The following is a 20,010-nucleotide window of genomic DNA, read 5'->3' as shown; positions in this document are numbered from 1 at the left end:
TCTCTGTTACACTTTTTATAGCCAAAAAAGGGAAGAAAGAACAACTTGATCATGTTTGATTTTAAACCTATTTTTGGTCAGGGACTACCTCTTTTAGAATGTGTCTGATGTCCAAGTCAAAAAGAGACTACAACATGGCCTGGGTAATATAAATGCTACCAAGTCACTGTACCTGATACATAACTTTGTACTGAGAAGCCACTTGATTAAAATTAATTATATGACACTAGCCAGAATATACTGAGTACCAGTTTACAATCTGTTTGATGGTGTTCTAAAATCTGAACATATTATAATTACTTATAATGTAATTCAAAATTGAATTTGCTGCAAGTAACAAATTTGTGGGTCTCCTGCTTTATTTTCTGTTTTGATAACAAAGAACACATAGCCTACAGAGGGTGCACAGGCTCTCTTCTTGGAAATTTTCAAAACTGGACTGGTCTAAGACTTGAGCAATCTAGTCTGAACTCAGGGTTGGCCTGCTTGAACACACAGTTGGAGAAAGAATGTCCAAAGAGAGTTATTCTCTGAATAACTCCTTGAAGAAAGTTATTCTTTGTTTAACTTCACTATAGTGCTTCACTAATAGGTGATGAAATCTGTTCTTACAATATATAAATCTGTGATTAAATATTATTATTATCAAATATCTTTAAAATAATGCTAATTCTTGGAGTTTTTTATAGTCACATAATTTCTGTGATAAAATCAACTTGTATTAAATAGGGAAGTGCATGTTGCCTTAGAAACACATTGGATTGAAAGGTTTAGCATGATGGCTGGGAGCAGTAATCATTCAGCTAGTATTATATAAAGTTTTATTCCTATCAGGGAACTATCTTGATTTGAATAAGGTAATTTTGTTACTTTAGAAAATACATTAAACTGGCAGAGAAATCAAGATTTGATTTCTCACCACAGGAATATAAGACACTTGGGCACAGCTTGTCTCCTCTAAAATGAAAAAGGACGTATGAATATTTATTAAATAAATATTTAAAGTTGTTTCCACAATTAATAATCAAAGAGCCTAGAAATATATTATAACTAAAAAACCCCTTAGAATATGATAAAATATATGTATGTATAATACAATGTAAAAATAATGGCCTAGCCTTGTTACTAGCCTGAAATCATTCAGTTAAGCTTCTTTTCCTAAGCATTTAAACATGTAAGTAAATGAGATTATATTAAAGATATGAAAAAACGAAACTCCTTTGAAGATAGCAACAGCATATTTTGACTTAAGAAGCTCTTCCAAAAAATGTAAAAGCAGGTCCATACTAATGGCCCATACTTTCTCCACAAAGCAGGTGGGAAAAGAAAATAGAAATGTACTAAGGAATTTTATGCACAACAGGTTCTGATAGTTCCCAGATACTGCAGATGTACTTAATCACTATAAAATTTTTTAATGGAAATAGCTTTAGCCTTCTATAAAACACCTGTTTTCCTGTCTAGGTTGGTACCTGAACTTTTGTGTCCTTCTCCAATGGTACACAGCCTTCTTACCACTGGCCCTCTTAGATCACATTCACACTACCTGGCCCTAACCTGCAGTCTTTAAGACTAGCAAAAGTGATATACTAGAGGCAACCATGAGGAGTTTTAGGCATAATCCTGCTTCTAGTGCATTTAGCATGGTTTAAAGGGGACTTTTATATGAAAGCTGCAGTCCTAGGACCTCCTGGTTCCTCCAAAACATAAAGAAAATTGCAACAGCACCTTTGGCTTCACACAGTGCTATGTGGATGTTAAAGTTTGTATGTTTATGTCCACATGCCAGTGAATATGGTATGACTTTTAAAAGTGAAGTAATTTATTCAGAAGAACAACTACACTAGTGTGTGGTTAATAAACCACTAGAAATCAAATACCAAAAATCCTGACATTACCTATTTTACTGCATTTATAAAAAAATGAAGAAAACCAAAGAACCAAAAATTATTAGGAATTTTAGCACACAAGGTCAGCTTTCAGTATCTTTTGGCATCATCATTTTTTCTAGTAATAAAATGAATAGCAATGGAATAAAACTATATCTATTAACATCTATTAGTGTTTGGCAGCTGTCCATGCATTTTCTAACAGAGCTTCTAGAACTGTTTTTCAGTATGACAAATTGAAGTATGAGTGCTCCCATGACGTTACTTAGAAAACAAACACCAAACTTTATAATTGTTGTAACATTGACAATAAAAAAGGATTACCTAACTAGAAGCTAGTACTTCATACTAAGGTCTCACAAAAACCCTAGTAAGACTGTTCTTCTAAAACCAGATAAAACAATTGCTAAATGGAACAATGAATAATTCATTTTGCCTAGTTTATTTTACAATACTGGCTAGAGTTATTGTAAGGCAGCCAGAGAACTAGTAACTGTGCCAATTACCTTGTATTTCTCTCCAGTTTATTTGCAAATTGATATCTTGTAGCCAAACTGAATTTTGTAATGTTTGCTCTAGGTTCAAAACAGTTTATTACATGCATGAGCTCTTAATGACTTTATGAAAACAGAGCATCTAGTGAATACTGCTCAGAGAAAGAATTGCTTCTCTGGATCTAGAAAAAGTTTGTAAAATCTAGTGAAGATTTCATTTTTTTCCCCTTTTGATTAGAGCTTCAGTTAAATGAAATGGAATGAAGAGACCTGTACCTAATGAGCCAGGCATTTGGTCTTTTATGTGCCTGGTTACATGATAGTGAACCCGTTGTACTGGATTTTCCAGGTCCTCCTGCTGTGAGTTCTCACAGACAGCCGACCCACCTTGTCATCACTCCATCACCTCCTGCTCTGCAGCTCATCTCACCATGGGGCTGTGCACCAAGTGTGCTCTGCTGCCTGACACCGACAGTAAGAGCCTGGGAGAGGAAAAGCCCTCTCATTAAGGCCTCTTTAATCACCTCTGTATTATCTTCCTTCTGAATCAAAAGACAACCAGGAAAATTAACACCAAAGGAGAATAGAACCTGTACTTCATTAAATTGTGTCTTTGCCAGAAATCTAGAATAGATGCAAAAAAAAAAAAAAAAAAAGAAAGAAAGAGTTGTTCACTGCTAGGCCCATATTTTAATACTGACACTGGGGAGCTTTCAAGAACTGTACGCTGGCAAGAGATCCACTGATGCTGCTATTTTTTACTGTGCTTCATGTTTTATCCTCTTGTTGTCTTGCTGATTATCAAAACACAGTGTGAAATGGGCTATCAAATCTGTTGTACTACATATCATGGTCTGACACTTTTATTTGTGCTGGAGTAGATCTCTCTAACTTGATAGTTAGAGAGAATACTGAGATTTACCCAAAAAGGCTGTGCACTTTTCCCACAGTATATTTTTAAAGCACAAGGGAATATTTTGACAGAGTCGTGAAAACTCAAAAGCATGTTCAATTCCTGTTCTCACTTGAAAGAACTTATTTATTATAATGCTGAACATCATGGACCAATGGTGTTAGTATTTACTTAAAATTTGTTTAGGGCTAGACTAAACCTTCTGCCCTGTTTATTGATAGCACATAGTTCCATCACCTCAAGAGAAATAAGCTGTGCTAGCCTGTGCCCAGATGTGGATATTTGCTCTGCCTCTCCCACTAGCTCTGTTGTAGCAATGTTTCTAAGCCACAGAGTTCACCATTCCCTACAAATATTTGAGGATAAATTGGGAAAGCATGAAGCAGGTACACAAAGAGACTTAGGCAATATTCTAATATTGGCTTAAAGTCATTCCACCTTTGTTTTGGGAACACTACTCCAGAAACAGAAGTTAGCCCTGAGTTAGGAAGCTCACAGTGGATTCATTGTACTGAATATTGGTATGTGTGTCAGAGCTGTCTCGAGCCTGCAGTTAAAGGAGAGTTAACTGATACCATTCACAAAGTCTCATATGTGAATCACATCAGTAAAACAGACGCTGGTATACAGCCATGTGAACCAAAGGTTCAGATGATGATTATTTTTAGACTATAAATGGAGTCAACACTACAAACTCTGACACATTATTGACAGGTATGCTAAATTCTCCATCCTTTAAATATCTTCACAGTTTTTGTACAGAATTGGAGAACATAAATCACAACAGCCTGCAAGGTGAGCAAAGGCATGCAAATATGTAATTTACTCAAAAGAAAAACAGATGAATCTGAAAAAAGAGTGTTTTGAATTTGGTTTCTGGCTTGCATTCTTAATATAGGTGCCAACATTACTTGTCCTGAGTCATCTCTTGGCTTGAACCACCATTTTCTCTGACTGTGCATACTGCTTGATCTTAACTTCTACCTCAAAATATTATTTTGAAAGATTTATTTTTTCAACATTGCCAGAAATGTCAACAATATTGAGACTTCTTAAAAATGCATTACTCAGAACTAGCTGATGCTACAGTACATCATTTGCAATGCCCCAATTCACACAAGTGGCAGCAATTGGGCTGGTGTTTAGGCATGACCAATGTTCTGCTCAATATACTGATCATTTATAGATTTTTGCCAAAGGCACTTTGCAATTGCATGTTTTACGGCGCTTTCCACTATTAAAAAAAAATTGTTATGTAACTCTTGAGCTATTAATTGACAAAAGCAACAATGTTGTCAGATGTTTGGCTTTGCTCCAAATCTAAAAATGGTGTGTGAGTGTTTTGGTTTTTTTGATAAGTACTCCATCTTATGGCATTTGTGTTTGATGTCAAATTTACTGCTTGTTGGAAAATATATAAAATCGAAAAAATATTTCATTTCAAGGATTGAAAAATGCTATAAATATGATCAGTAATGTGTGAACTTCTAAGCTGCTTAAGCAGCTTAGTCCATTTAAGGATCTAAATGTTTGGTTGCCTATAGGAAAAACATTTGAAATATCAAGATGTCTGGAGTCTACAGAATAAAAAGTCTTGTTAAAACAGGGGTTTATTTCTGTATATATAAAATTTCTAAACCAGAAACATTGTGATAACAACCCTTCTACTTTCTTGTATTTCTTTTTCCAGTCCCAGATGGAATCAAATATTAGTAAGTAGAAAAGAGGGACTTACAAGAGAATATTAGTTCAAATTCTCAAAATGAGAAAAGATGTTTCACTAGAAATTTTGAATGCATATCTATCCAATTGTAATACAATGCCATCCAGTCTCTTTACCTGCGAAGTTATTAGCTCTGCCAGCAATAAAATAAACAACTTCTTTTTATTCTACAATATTTTGTGATACATTTTGGTTTGCTTGTGATAATATAAACTAGAAAACTTTAGATTGTTGGTATTCCCAAATAATATTCCCAAATGAATATCAAAATTAGTATTTCTTTTGTTCTCTTACAGCAGACAAGAAAATACATTCTATTATTTTGAAGGTTTTCACACCTTAGGTATGTCTTTGTCATTCATGACTATAGGTAATGTTATTCTGGTGTATTGAAAGCAGCAATGATCAAACACTGGCAATTTACCTTGCAAAACATGGGATCTGACTGCCTGAATCAAGATCCAATTGTACTTAACTAAAATAACACTTCCTGCCCCTAGAATCAAGTGATTAGTCCTGATCTTAATAATCATCTCCCTCATGAATTCTCACTATTGCAAAATAACCCATCATAATCTCAGGATCTTCTGAGCTGTTGAGTTAAATTAAAGCCAAAACTGATTAAAAGGCAACCATATATTCATTCTCAGTTTAGCTTGTGCTCATATGCATGGAAATGTCAGCAAACTGACATCATATGGCATGAACTTCCACTTAATCTTTGTAAGATTAAACATAATACTGTACACAGAAAAACATAGCACAGGAGTCTGACCAGAAAGAAGGAAAGGAGAGAGAGCCTCATATGCATATGTACAGGTTATAAAGTCTATGTAATAAATACATTCATTTTATATTATTACCAACACTTACATCATAGGTAGTTTTGACACCAAAAAAGAAGCATCGATCTTTGAATTTTATTTGAAAATAGCTACAAATGGTATGGCCAGTTATATATAACTATAATCAGTTTGTATGTTTTGACATAATTTACAACCTCAGAAAAAGCAACACCAAATAATGCTGCCTATGAAATCTGTAAAGATCTTTTTAACATGGGTCAGAGTTTGGGAATTATTTCTGAACATCAACAGCTAAAGTAACAACATTTTGAGCAGACAGCTCCACAGCTTTTATAGTACTGACTGTTACTGTGGACTTTCTCTGAAACATTTTTTAACCTATTCCTCTCCCCTAATATGCAAAAGAAAAGAAACAATCTGAACCAGGGTAATGCAAGAAAACATCAACAATAAAAATCAGACATAAATCTGAATGGCATGTGGCGTTTGGATATTTTGAGGTATTTTTCAAGCTATATTCAAAGTACAGTAGCAAATTATCAATTAAATTAAAAGACAAGCAACCAACAGTGATTCTCAAGAGCAATAGTGCTGAGTTACCTAGTGTTTATCACAAGAATTTGACAATGTCTAGCCGGCAATCAGTAATAGATTTCACACAGCAGCACCAAAGCACATAGTGTTCAGAGGGCACGTATAACGGAAAAGAACAGAACTTAGCCAAAACAAATGTTATTATCTCCAGTGAAATACTCCAGGTAACTGCAATTTATTGCCATATATAAAGATAGACAGTAAAGCTTACACCAAATCAAAAGTCAAATTCAACTGACTCTAGAAAACCCATTTGCATCCATGTTTGTTAATTGAGACATCTAATAAATTGTAATACATGTTAACAGCAAATAACAAGTTACTAACTACAGGAATACTGACATTTAAAGAGGAGCTGCAATTCAACTTTGTAGGACAGTTTCAAACATCCTCATAAATATGACACAGAAAACTGGACTGCATTTTAGAAAGAGAAATTACCCTAGTCAGGAAACAACAGATAGCCTTTACATAGACACTGGTCAAATCTGCAATCCTATATGTTTGAAAGCCCCCAGTTGAAGCCTGTCTTTTATCACTTAGTTAAGCAACAGGGTATTCCAAAAACAAATACAACAAGGAAATGAGAAAATGAGTAAATATTTACTCACCAGCCTTCTCCTTCTCTGAAATAACTGGCATAGCCTGAAAGAAAAAAAAAAAAAAACCCACTATTAAAAAATATTAGGGAGTACTTAGAGGATATCATATTAGGGAAACATTATGAAATCTTGAGGTAAATTTTGTGAGTGTCTAGAAGATCTGGAAAAAACTGCAGTCTCACCGTTAAGCACTCTGGAGAGAAACATACAGTTCCCATTTGAGTGTCTTATAATCTATTGTAAAAGTAATTACCAGTAGAAAGGACTAGGAGAGAAGAGAGGAGATGGAGTTAATAAGACATTATGATTACATTTTGAAATAATCATCCTAAGAAGACACAATCACAAAATTCCACTGGGAAATTACTTCATAATTTTGAGAGAGGAAGACAAAATCCTCTCTCAAATGTAGCTGAAGATTAGACAGAAATGCCAAATTTCTCTACTGTAGGCTCAAATATGTGCTGTTCTATAATATAGCAATTTCTTACTTTTTTGTGTAAATTTTTATAGACAACTAATAGATTTTTTTTCATTTTGGCTGTAATTGTTTCTGGACTTGGAAAATTCTATAAGACTTCTTTTTTTTTTTGTAATGGATGCAAATTTTGTTTCATATTAAAATTTTCTTTCAGACTAATGTAGAAGAACTTTCAGAGTGTATTTCCCCTAAAAAATGAGATTATAGATTGAATGAACAGTAAAGTGAAAATTATATGTCAAAAGAAAGAATTTTAAAATGTGCATATAGAATAGAGGTAAGAAAGGTTGGATGAGAAATTGGATTGGGTATACAATGTATGCAGATCTGCATATTGAGTTACTGAGTTAAGGTATCAATTTTACCTCCTTTCTACTTATGTTATCCTAGCCTTTATTCAGCAGATTTTCCTGCTGCAGATTCAAAGAAAAAGAAAAAGTGTAGACATAGACAGAAATAAAGCAACCAGCTTCAGACTTGCTATAGAATTTCTCAAAACAGACTTTACAATTTTAATTTAATTTGATTTGTCCTGTTATATACCATAGTGCTTCATAGAACTTTCTGGATCAAATTTCAACAAAATTTCTACTAGAACATGTCTTAGATGTTATACATTAATATATGGCTTTTGTGATTTTTTCTGTTTCACCTGTATTCTCTCTAGCTAAATGTGCATTGGTTGATTTTGACATTTAAAAATATTACACAACCAGACTAATATTATTCAAACCAAAAATAGTCTCTTCCAGGAAAAGCATTTTCCTTGCATTTTACAAACATATATTTGTTCAGAAAAAGAATGAGTAATGCAACAAAATCTGAGGAAACACAGACTGAGGAAAATTAACATGCCAAAGAAACAATGGAATCATAGAGTGAATCAAAGTTTTAGTTTCAAGAAAGAAAAAGTGTATAATATATGAATTTTTATAAAATGTTCATATAACTTTGAAAATGAGTATTTATTTACTTCTCTTTTACTCCACACTTAAGTGGTTTCACTGGCTAAGACAAGTAAGAAAATCTGAGATTCACTATTCACATTAGTCCAAGAAGGAAATTTGTAAAGACAGAACTTTGTAAAGAGAAGAAGGTGAGAAAGAAGCAAGCAAACAGGAAAAAACCCCCTCAGTGGCACAAGAAAGAAAGAACATTAGAGTGAATCAAATGGGAGGGTCAGGACAAAAGGAGGAAAGATGGGAACAGGTTAACATCACAGTTTACTGTTGAGTTTTGTTAGCTACAAGAGGTATGATGGCTTCCTCTAAGAAAAGCTTAGAGAACACTGAGGTGGCTCAAGAGTGTCTGCACTGAAATCATAAGCTGTGTCATGGAAAAGGGATAACAATTGGATGGGGACAGCCTCTGGAAGCTCTAAATGCAAAGCCAAGAGGAACAGCTCAGGGGAAGCAGTTTCAGGGCTCCATGGGGATATGATAATGACAAAGAGAGAAGATAATTTTCTGCTGGCTTTATGATAGACTTGAATGGTCTTTGGTCATGTTTATAACTGCACTGTGAGTCCCTGGCAGTGCCTTTAGCCTGAATGAACTGTTGCTAAAATGCTGTCATCGTCATTCACATCAACATGTAGATTTTTTCATATTGGCATATCAGATTTAGATATTGTTAATAATGCCATTGGTCACATCAATTTCCTGGAAATATACAGTATTTATAATTGATGATCATTAAAACCTGTTGATGTACAATAAAATATACATTTTAGTGAATTTGTTAAATGGCAGTCTTAAAGGTTGCTAGGGTTTAATTGCAGGAAATACATAAAATCATCAAGCCTCAGGACAGATGTGGAAGTCACAAAATTTCTACTTCTGTTTAGTAGGATGAAGAAGCACTTTAAGTTCCAGAAAACTGAAAGGCAGAGTGAGGTATTTGAAAGCAAATACCTGTTTTCTAGAGTGCAGTGCTTCTCAATTAAGATGTAAAATGAGCTAAAAGTATCATCAGGAGATTATTTTGCTCCTCAAATGCTGAAAGAAAGAAGCCTAAATGGACATCGTATCTCTTGAAAATTTAAAATAAACCATGAGTAAATCTTGTTGAACAAGATCTCAGACAGTCCTCCTATTGTTTAGCTTTTTGTTAATACAGCTACACATGCTGCTTACATGCTGCCCAGTGGGAAAACATGACTCTTACTTATGAGAAATGCTCTCATCTTCAGTACAGTTTTGAATTCACTGGAGACCTTCCAATGAGTTCCATATGTTTCAAATGAATTGCATTCCCAGGAAGTGATTTAACATTTCTGGCAATGGAGCAATTAAACCGGATTTTCCTGCTTGACCAGATGGGTTCACTGTAACTTCACATTATTTCTCACTCTCCTCACAGAACTGAAGAACTGGACTAACAATTTCTGCATGATCAGATCACATGTGTTTTAGAAACAAACAGACACATACTCTTCAAAGATTTAAACAAACATCTCCCAATATCAGGCTTCTTTCTGTTTCTAATAGTATCTGTTCTTAGCAGCACCAAGGAAGAAAAGAAAACCACAAAGGAGAGAAAAAGAGGAAAAAACTAGACCACTGCTGAAATATATTCAGCTTTTTCTTGCAAATTAGAGGATGAGATTTTTAAATTATGAAAATGTTACTTGAAATGTTATGTGAAATTTCTGTGTGCATCCTTGCATCCACAGTATTGCAACTGTGTCACTGAAAATGTACTGTGTGTGTAAGTGTGACTGTAAAGTGTATGTAAAATGCTATAGAACTATAGAATTATGGAATTATAGAATTATCAAATTGTTTGGGCTAGCAGGGACATTTAGAGATTACCCCTCTGCAATGAGCAGGGACATTTTGAACTAGCTCAGGTTGCTCAGAGCACAGTCCAACCTGACCTTAAATGTTGCCAGGAATGGGGCATCCATCTGGAATGGATGGGCAACCTCTCTGAGCAACCTGCTCCAGTATTTCACCATCCTCATTCTAAAAAAATTCTTCCTTATATCTAATTTAAATCCACCCTCTTTTCAATACTGTTGCCCTGCCAAAAATGGTGCCCTATTTCTTATAAGCCTTATCTTTCTTTCCTTATCTTTCTTATAAGCCCCTTTAGGTACTTAAGGCCAAATGAGGCCTTCTCTTCTCCATGCTGACCAATCTCAGCCTTTCCTCAGCCTTTCCTCACAGGAGAGGTACTCCAGCCCTCTCACCATCGCCATGGCCTGGTCTGGGCTCCAGCAGGTCCATGTGCTTCCTTTGCTGGGAACCACAGGGCTGGGCACAGTGCTCCAGCTGGGGCGTCATCAGAGCAGAGGGGCAGAATCCCCTCCCTCCCCTGCTGCCCACTGCTTTGGATGCAGCCAGGACACCTTTGGCTTTCTGGGCTGTGAGTGCCCATGGCTGGGTCATGTCCAGCCTGTCCTCCACCAGCAGCCCCAAGCCCTTCTTGGAAGACTGCTCTTGATATATCCATTCCCCAGACAGAGAATTCTATTTCAGTAAACAAGATGTAGTTTGTAGCTGAAAACTGATGTCAAAAATGTTCAGACAGAAAAAGAACTTAAGCATTATTCAGTTTATCATTAAACAGAGTATGTTCCGAACTAATAGAATTTTAGTTTTATTTTATTTAGAAGGTATGTGCCAATTTTTAAAATTTGGATAAGTAGCAATTAAAAATTAACTGGGCTGTTTTACAAAAGAAAAAAATCCATGATCATCAGATGGTTTGGAACTGGGAAATACTGTAGTCCATAAGCAGGAGTTTTCTCAGTAATATATCCCCATTACACCAAAACACCGAATAAGTATCTCTACTGGTAAATTCTGATATTTTGAAACTAAAGCCTTTCATGCTAATGAATCAGATTAAGAGAGTAAGCACGTAGAAAACCCTTTCAAAAATTTTAATTAATTTAAAGTACCATAAAATTTTAGTATTTGCATTGAACAACAATAGTAGCAATACTATAGAACAAAACCCAGTAATGATTAGTTTATCATTCAGACTTATTTACAAAACATTTTATTAAACTGTCAGTTTTTGAAACTAAGTTTTATTTTTTTTTTCCATCTGGATGAGGAAAGAAAAAATAAAACCCTCAACTTTCAGGATAGAATAGCTTTAGAAGAGGAACTTAGCAAGTTCTTTCTTTGTGGTCTTTAATTTTACTGAAGAGTAGAGCGGAAGGCAATTAAAGTCCACCCAGCAACAAAGCTGCATCAATTATCTCATTTTTAAAAAGAAATTAATGTCACATTCAGATGTTTCTAGCTAAGGTTATGGCAACACTATGAATTCAGTTCTAGTGGAAGTGCAAAGCTGTATGCTTGCCTGCATGTGTTATCCTCCTGTCTCCCTATACTTCATCTTCTGACTAGATATTTCTTTTTGCTTGAGCCTCTTTATGCCACTCAGGTCATGCACAGAGACCTCTTCTAATTAGTGCTGGATGGTTGGCAGCTCTCCTTCCATGAGGCAATTGCCAAGAGCCTTCATTTGGGGTGGTCTGATAATTTCCTCTGTCTCTGTCATTTAGCTGGCAGAGTGTGACTTGCTGGATTGGAAGCACAGAACAAAGATGCAGGATAAATGCCTTGTGCTCTGTCTGGTGTTATCATGGACTTCCCATGGATCAGGGTGAGCTCCCAATGCTCTGAAATCTGCCAGGACCACATGAAGCTGGTTCATATGACAGATAAGACAAAAGCCTGTCTGCAGATTGTCCAGACCATTAAGTAGAGTTTGGCCATAATAAAGAATTAATTTCTTTCTTTATAGGGATACTAAAGACTTCACAACAACATCTGGGGATTCCTGAATAGCCCAAGAGTTACTGTCACATTTTGTGAGAAACAATTTTTTTTTCAAATTAGCAATTGCTAGACCTCAACTTCTTTATATGTAAGGACACAACTTGAAATAAAAGCAAAGGTTAAACTTCACAGGAATTAATGAAATAAGGAATTTGATTTCCACTTAAACTGCCCTCTATTTTCTGGGATGGACAGACAATACCTGAAAATGGAGTCAGTTAAAAAAAATCCGTGCTTCCTTCCATTCCCTCACATATAGGTATCTCTTCCCTAAAATATCCATAACTTGAATGTTAACACCAAAGCTGAGATGTGACACACCATGTCTAGAACTGGAGCAGCCCCAAGAGTGCTCATGCTTTTCATCAATCACCAGCTGTTCTATTAAGATTCATTTGCACAGAGAGCTTTTTCCCAAGCTCACAAGTAACTTCTTGGCTAATATTTATCTTATAAAACCTTTTACAATAACAAACATATCAATAAACCCTGCAGCACTTGCAAAACTGAACCAGAAGGCATGCAGCTCTATGAGACAACAGTAAAAGATATTTAGGGTCTCATGTTTCACATTAGCTTCAACATCATGTAATGTCTACAAATGTGATTTTGTCTTAAAGCCCTGGAGTCTGCAGAATGCTTCTATGTGGCTGACAGAAATCCCACGTGATTTCAGTTTTTACTCATCCCCTTGTGTATAATACTTACAACCTTAGAACATGTTTCATATAAATAAAAAATTCATAGTATCATGTGATGATAGAAGCTAAAATCTGTTACATGATGAGTCCAAGTCATAAATCAACTATGGGCACCTACTTGCAGAATCAAATGGAATTTAAAATCCTGCAATTCCTGTCTTTCCTTAGCCTCCTCAAAGAAAACAAAGGAGTCTTTTGCCCTTCATCCTGATAAAAGCAAGTCACTCTTACTAATTTTGAAGGGTTCAGATATGATAATGAGGAAGCTCACCTCGTGTCTGCAGGTTCCAGAATCTATAACACCAATGCTGCATCTTCACGAGCCAATGGAAAAAAGCTTAGCTGTATAAATCATCAGCTATGTAAGTGAGCAATCTGATTCTAATAATCTTTCTGACACCCAGCCCAAATTCAGTGGTTGATTGCTATCTACATTTTTGTATTCCACTAATGTTTTTCTCCTGGATTCTGATATCACTGAGATTAGTGGCCATAACTCTGCAATAGTTTCTGGAACATCATGTATGAAGGACTGGTATTTAAGAGACCTCACTGTGTTCAGCTTTAAGTTCTGCAAAAGAAAATCAGTTGTAGAGCATTGCAGCAGCTGACACCTACTGGGAGAGCAGCATCTATTGAGATTTACTGAGATTCATACTGTGTGAGTTTGAGCTCTTGAATCTCTGCAGATAATCCCAGCTGCAGAGTCTCTTCCCATTTTTAGCTACAGCAGTCTATTACAACTGTTTGGAGTTCTCTAACTAAATAAATAGAAAAAGCAAATCCCAAGAAGGTAGTTTTTAAAACATGGTATGTATGTTTTGGAATGAATCTTGATGCTTACAGTCTCATGGGTATTCAGCCACTGTGATATTACTTTTGTTAGACCAGCTGGGAAAGGATCTAAAGCAGATCCTTCAGGAGGCTCTTGATCTCGAGCTTTATTTCAGGCCTAAAAGAATAAATTACTACAAAAGTTACATTTCCTCTATGATGATGAAACCTTTACTTTCTGCAGAGCCTCACAGTTCTTTGCTCAGAAAGCTGCACAGTCACAAAAATGTGATGCTAATCATGGATGATAGACACAGGAGAGGAGGAGCATACCTGACAGAAACAGTGATGGGTTTGGGAGCATCGAGAGAGTGTTTGATTGAGGAAAAAAGTACATCTAACTTTGCAAGGTAGCAGGGCTGAGCATAAGAGAGTAAGTTATCACTAATCCTGATAAATGTGATAATAATCATATTTCTTTTTGGTTTACTAAAAGATAGAGAAATGTAGATTAACATAAACTACCCTATTTTCTTTTACAATGAGAAGAAAAATGACAAGAACTAGAAACACGCAAGATGGAAATGGTTTTATCTCAGGCAGGAGATGGAGGCAAAAAGGAGGGGAATAAAAATTAAAACATGTTACCTGGACCTTATTTACTTATTTGTCCATATTCTTGGAATCTCAGCTTGTTCATGCTTCAACATGCACATGTAACAAGCATGAGCTTAAAAAATAACCAAACACCAATACTGTGACCTTACTAAGTCAGTATATTTCTAGGTCATTCAAGAGAAAAAGAGATGAAATGAAACGAGTTCTTTAGCCCTTTGCATACCATTTGTCTGTTAATATTTAAATATTTGTCAGGGTTTTGGGGAACAAAGTCAGTAAATCAAATCCACAGTTTTTGGGTGAAAAGTAGAAATCTATGAAAACATCCCAATGACAGAAAAAAAAGAAACAAAATCATGTAACAAGTAAACATGAAAACTATATTTTTCTGAAAAGAAATGGGAGCTTGGACTCCAAAGGGAGCCTGTGGAAAGGATGCAAAGTAGCTTTTTAAAATCCATATATAAAAATGAAATCTCTAAAAAATACCCCAAGCCTTTGGAAAACAAAAGATTCATCAGCACAGCTGTTGTTTGCTAAAAACCTAATCCCTTTTCCTTTCTTTGAGAAAAAAATCAAATTATTTCTATTTTAATATCTAAACTCTGGTCAAACGGAATATCAAATTTCCTCTGCTCAAAGCCCCCAATACCTGGTTCTTCTGATACGGTTAATAAATCAGAGAAATACATATTTCATCTGCCATATAATTTTCTCAGCTGGAAGTACTACTGTGAGATGACTACTCCAGGTCTGTGATGAGATCAATCCTACTACGTCTTCAGGGACTTTTGACACCTTCTTTAACTGAGTAATGCCTGAACTAACCTCTCCTGGTACATACCTACATGGAAAGACACCAGCACAGACAACACACACCCTACATGTCTCCCATCTCTGCAGTAATTCCATTTTATTCTCAGGTACCATCTGCCAAACTGGGATCTCTGCTGCCATAAAACTGCAGAAACCAAGAGAAATACATCTGGGAAGTTTTGCTCATGCTCCTGACATACTGTAAAAAGCTGGGAGGAAGGAGGAGTTTTGCAATTGACTGCAGGGGATTCTGGGTTCCATTCAACACCATAATAATCAGCTATATGTGCTGCAGGTTAAAGTTAGGATGAGCTTATTGCATGGGTAAGATGGCAGAGTAGTCATTCCTTTTCTTAGGGCAAGAATACTGGCGACAGTCATGGTCTGCCCCTAATACATCAATAGTCTGACAATCCTTTTTGCCACTTAAAAATCTTACAAACATCTAGATTTTTTCATCTTTAAAATGTGAATAATAATGCTTTACCACTAAAAGGAATGTTTGGGGGCTTTCAAGTACCTAAAAACAATTCTGCAAGTATTCTGATTGCCATGATATACTATTTTATGCCACATGCAGAAAAGTGTAGCATTTTCCAAGATTAACACATAAAAAAAGTTAATCTTATTTTTGAACATATACACCTTTTTCTTACAATTACTAAGTTTTTATCTTCTAAATGATCTAGCATGCTTTGTATTTCTGTAGTTTGCATTCTGATATCAAAATGTTTTCCAGTAAGAAGTTCCCTATTTTAGTTCAACTGTTTATAAGATTTTGACTTTTAGAATCAGTGAGAGTTCAGACAGCTTCATATATCACTGTGATGTATAAAAATGATATTGCAATTTTTATTTAACAGGTATAATAATATTTTATTTAAAGAATGGCCAAGTAGAGGTGGTGAAGGATATGATTTATCTGAAAAATCCTTATTTTATAAACTCTTTTATGAGGTACTCAAAAGTTGGAGATGATTCAATACTGCCATTCATTTATCTAACATAAATTCCAAGCATTTTTGTTTTCTATACATGATATAGAAATATAATATATAGATACAGAAATATCAGATATAGAAATATCAGATATGGATACTAATTAATGGGAAAAAGAAATTGTTACTGATACAGAGCACAATACAGAACTGTAGTAAGTGAAGCCTCAAGATGGGGCAACCTGGCTCATAATCTTCCTGTCTGTGTTGTGTCTGTTTCCTTTTTAAAGACACAGTTCTGTTTAGGCATGTATGGAGAGGCATAAAAAGTAATAAAAATCTACTCTTAAAAGGCAGGATTGCTATCAAAACTTTTACTAATTTCTACATTTACTATGAAGAGAGCCCTTTTAAACTCCTTTCTTTTCCAGAAGTTCTAAAATTGTTCTTTCAGGATTGCTTTATTTATTTTGCTCTGAATTTTATTTTTGGTTTCTGAGCAAAGAAGTATCTCATCAATGTCTGTGTTCCCACGCTATTCCCATGAAAATCTCACTCAGGCGTGCAGACAGATGCACTGCAGATCCTGAGAGTACTAAGAGGGTCCAATTCTGTGAAGTGCTGAGCATTTCCTGTGTTTCCCCAGGATCATGCCTTGCTAGTACAGTTTCCTCCTGAATTTTTCCAACTTTCCCAAACTTTGTGTGGCTTATTACAAAAATATAGTTCACAGTTTCTAAGCTTTCAAAACTTTCCAGAGGGAAACAGCACACGAGTCCAAGTATACTTTTGCCTTTCATACAAATACCAGTTCCCTGAGGAGAGTTTGAATTATTCTGTATTTTAGTTAAGAGGGACTATTACAAGTATGAAGTATTTTCTGCCAATACACTCTTGACTGAATCTTATGTTCACACTCAACTCTTCTAGAACAAAATTTTCACAAGCATATAAAAATCCTGACCATTACAATAGTCCAAAAAACTCTAAAAGTCTGCAAATCCCATTTCATCACACAAAAAGGTGTTTTTTAAAAAGCAGGTAGTCTGCTGACTGCTGGAGTAGATTTATGACAAAATAGTTGTATTTCTTATGAGGAAGATTTTGTGGGAAGATTTATATGAGTAAAATAAATATAAAATTTTGTATCTACCCATCTTAATTCTTATTTTTGCATGTAAATTTTAGTTACAGGCTGGCTGCAGGAAGTGTAGATATCTCTTTTAAAAAACTCAATTTCATTCTTTCTTGGCAGCAAAGTAAGCAGAAACATGGCTTAGTGAAAATAAACTGTCCAAACTACAAACAAAACAACAACACTGTACCAATTCTTGTATGAGTGCCTGTTTTTCATTGGAAAGAATGGGAGAATGCAATACCCTTGGCCACTCATGTACTTTAGACCTTCAAACTAAGTGTTTGAGACCTAGTTCTCCTGAACTCAGTTCAGGAAGGAATGGGCTGTGCGTGCAGCAGCTTGCAAAACTTGGTGTGTCTCTCAAAACAGTAGTGTAGAATGAAAGTTTTATTTATATTTGCCTGTTTTTAAAGTAATTTGCTGATAGCTGTGATAAGCTAACCCACAGATAAATTAGATCAAGATTTTTCAATCTGCCTTTTTAATGCCTATTTCTCCAATATTTTGCACTTCTAGTCTAGTCAAAATTTGCACCACTCTGATCACTTTTCATAGTCCAATCTTACTCCCTAACCTCACAATCTCAACATGTTTTAGAAAAGAGAGGAACATCCAGATGTGAGGACTCAACAGGCTAGGGACTATTTAGAGAAACTGAATGTATTCTAACCTGTGAGACTAAAGGAAATCTATCCAGGCATGCTGAAAGAGATGGCTGATAGGATTGCAAGGAAACCTACATCCGTGGAAAACCATGACAGCTCTGGGGTGTTCCTGATGGCTGGCAAAGACTTACTCCTCTATTCAAAGGAAGCAATGACTCTAAGCTTGCAAGCCCATCTTAGACCAGGGTAAGACCACAGAGCAGCCCTTGGAATCCGTTACCAAAGACACGAGTTGCAGGAAGGCACTTGGGAGCAAACAACAATTTACTGAGAACAAGTCATCCTTGACCAACCTGATTTATCTTTCAAGATGTAATCACAGGCTACGTGGACAAGAAGAGAGCAGATGATATACCTTAACTTTCATAAGATTTTCTACAGTCTCTCCCAAAGCAGCCTCGTTTGAAAGCTAGAAGTATGAGCTGGAAGAACAGACGGTGAAATGGGTTGAAAGCAGTTTGTTAGTTTGGACTAACATAATTCAAAATTGCCAAGCCCTTAAAACTGACATCTTTAGCTAAGGTATCTAGTTCAAAACCAGCTTGTCTCTTGGAGTTTTTAGAGTGTGGCAGAACAAATTTGTTCTTAGTTCTTAATGGAATCTGGATGCTCCTTTTAGATGCAAGACAAAATGGCTGAGAAGATAATGCCAAACATCACTGAACACAGAAGAGCAGTTCTGCACTCAGCCTGAGGAAAAGATAAAATTCTATGAAAACTGGAATCAGTGATATTTCAGGGAGTTCCCTAAAATGCAAAGGATTGGGAACCTTTGGAAACTGAAAATTCTCCTGCTATGTGCACTGAGTCCTACAAAGTGTAAGAATTTCTTGTGAAGACTTCAAAGAAATGCACAGATTCAAGCCTGAAATCCAGGCAGGAAAAAGAGGGTGGCTCAAAATATAATCTTACAGTTGCTGCAGATGTGACAGATTGTCTTGAAGTATTTTCCACAGATATCAAGAAAACAAATAATGGTAGCAGAAGGAGATGATGTTGCCATAAAGCAGTAATAAGAAATTTCTGTGGATTTCCAAGTGATCTGATCAATTTATGTTTCTGAGAATGTGACAGTATTTACAAGTGTATACATAGCTTCGAACCTACATTTGAACAGGACTAAATAATCCAAACTTTCATCTTAGTAAACACCACACAAAATACCATATATTTTAACCCTTGCTCTCCTGGTTGGTATGAGTGTTATGAAACGTAAATATTCCCAACAGAGCTTGAAAGCCTGGCACTAGAAGCATCTAGTCCTGGGTGTTCTAGTTCACTAAAAGCATAAGTTGCTCCTATACATATAGAAACAACCCTGGCATGCAAACAAATATATTGCAGCAAGTTTCCTGATATTTCTTTTTGTCCTATACTGATAATTCCATAGTTATGTTATTAGGAAGTTGAGACTAAGGAAAATATGTCACAAAAGATAGGTTTAGTATTTCATTACTAGAGGGGCTCTTCAGAACAGCCTCTACAACTATTCTGTTCTCTCATATAAAGCTTTAGAAAAGCTGCTGCAGCTACAGATTTCTGGCTTGTATTAAAAATAAAAATGTTCTGAAAGCAGTTAGATACTGTTCAGACCATCACTGATTAAAAAGTACTGAGAGTGCTGAAAATTACTACTTCCTGTTATTCCTATTTCTTTTTCAAGTTAATGTACTTATGTATTGTAAAATTTAAAAGATTTCAACAATGTAGTTAGCTCTCTCCTCTCCTCTCCTCTCCTCTCCTCTCCTCTCCTCTCCTCTCCTCTCCTCTCCTCTCCTCTCCTCTCCTCTCCTCTCCTCTCCTCTCCTCTCCTCTCCTCTCCTCTCCTCTCCTCTCCTCTCCTCTCCTCTCCTCTCCTCTCCTCTCCTCTCCTCTCCTCTCCTCTCCTCTCCTCTCCTCTCCTCTCCTCTCCTCTCCTCTTGCAGGTCAAAAGTATTTGGCAGTAAATTAATTTATTAAATTACTTTAAATAAGCCAGATAGAAAAAAGAAAGAAAATTTTGTGGGGGACATTATGATGAAGGGAAAGAAAAATAAATCAGTATTTCAGCTGGTTGTAT

At 35.7% G+C, this 20,010-nt stretch overlaps 1 protein-coding gene across 2 annotated transcripts in view; it reads right to left on the bottom strand.

The window, feature by feature from the left end:
* The window catches only part of DLC1 (DLC1 Rho GTPase activating protein), a 244,032-nt gene that overhangs the window by 119,151 nt on the left and 104,871 nt on the right, over positions 1-20,010 (bottom strand). For both annotated transcript variants that reach the window (XM_074541477.1, XM_014264885.3), the window contains exon 5: positions 7,031-7,064. In XM_074541477.1, the coding sequence (XP_074397578.1) occupies positions 7,031-7,064 (34 nt within the window). The remainder of the gene's footprint in view (positions 1-7,030; positions 7,065-20,010) is intronic.

Source organism: Zonotrichia albicollis, chromosome 5 (genome assembly GCF_047830755.1).
Source record: "Zonotrichia albicollis isolate bZonAlb1 chromosome 5, bZonAlb1.hap1, whole genome shotgun sequence".
NCBI classification, from domain to species: domain Eukaryota; kingdom Metazoa; phylum Chordata; class Aves; order Passeriformes; family Passerellidae; genus Zonotrichia; species Zonotrichia albicollis.
This window is presented reverse-complemented; position numbering and strand designations above follow the sequence as displayed.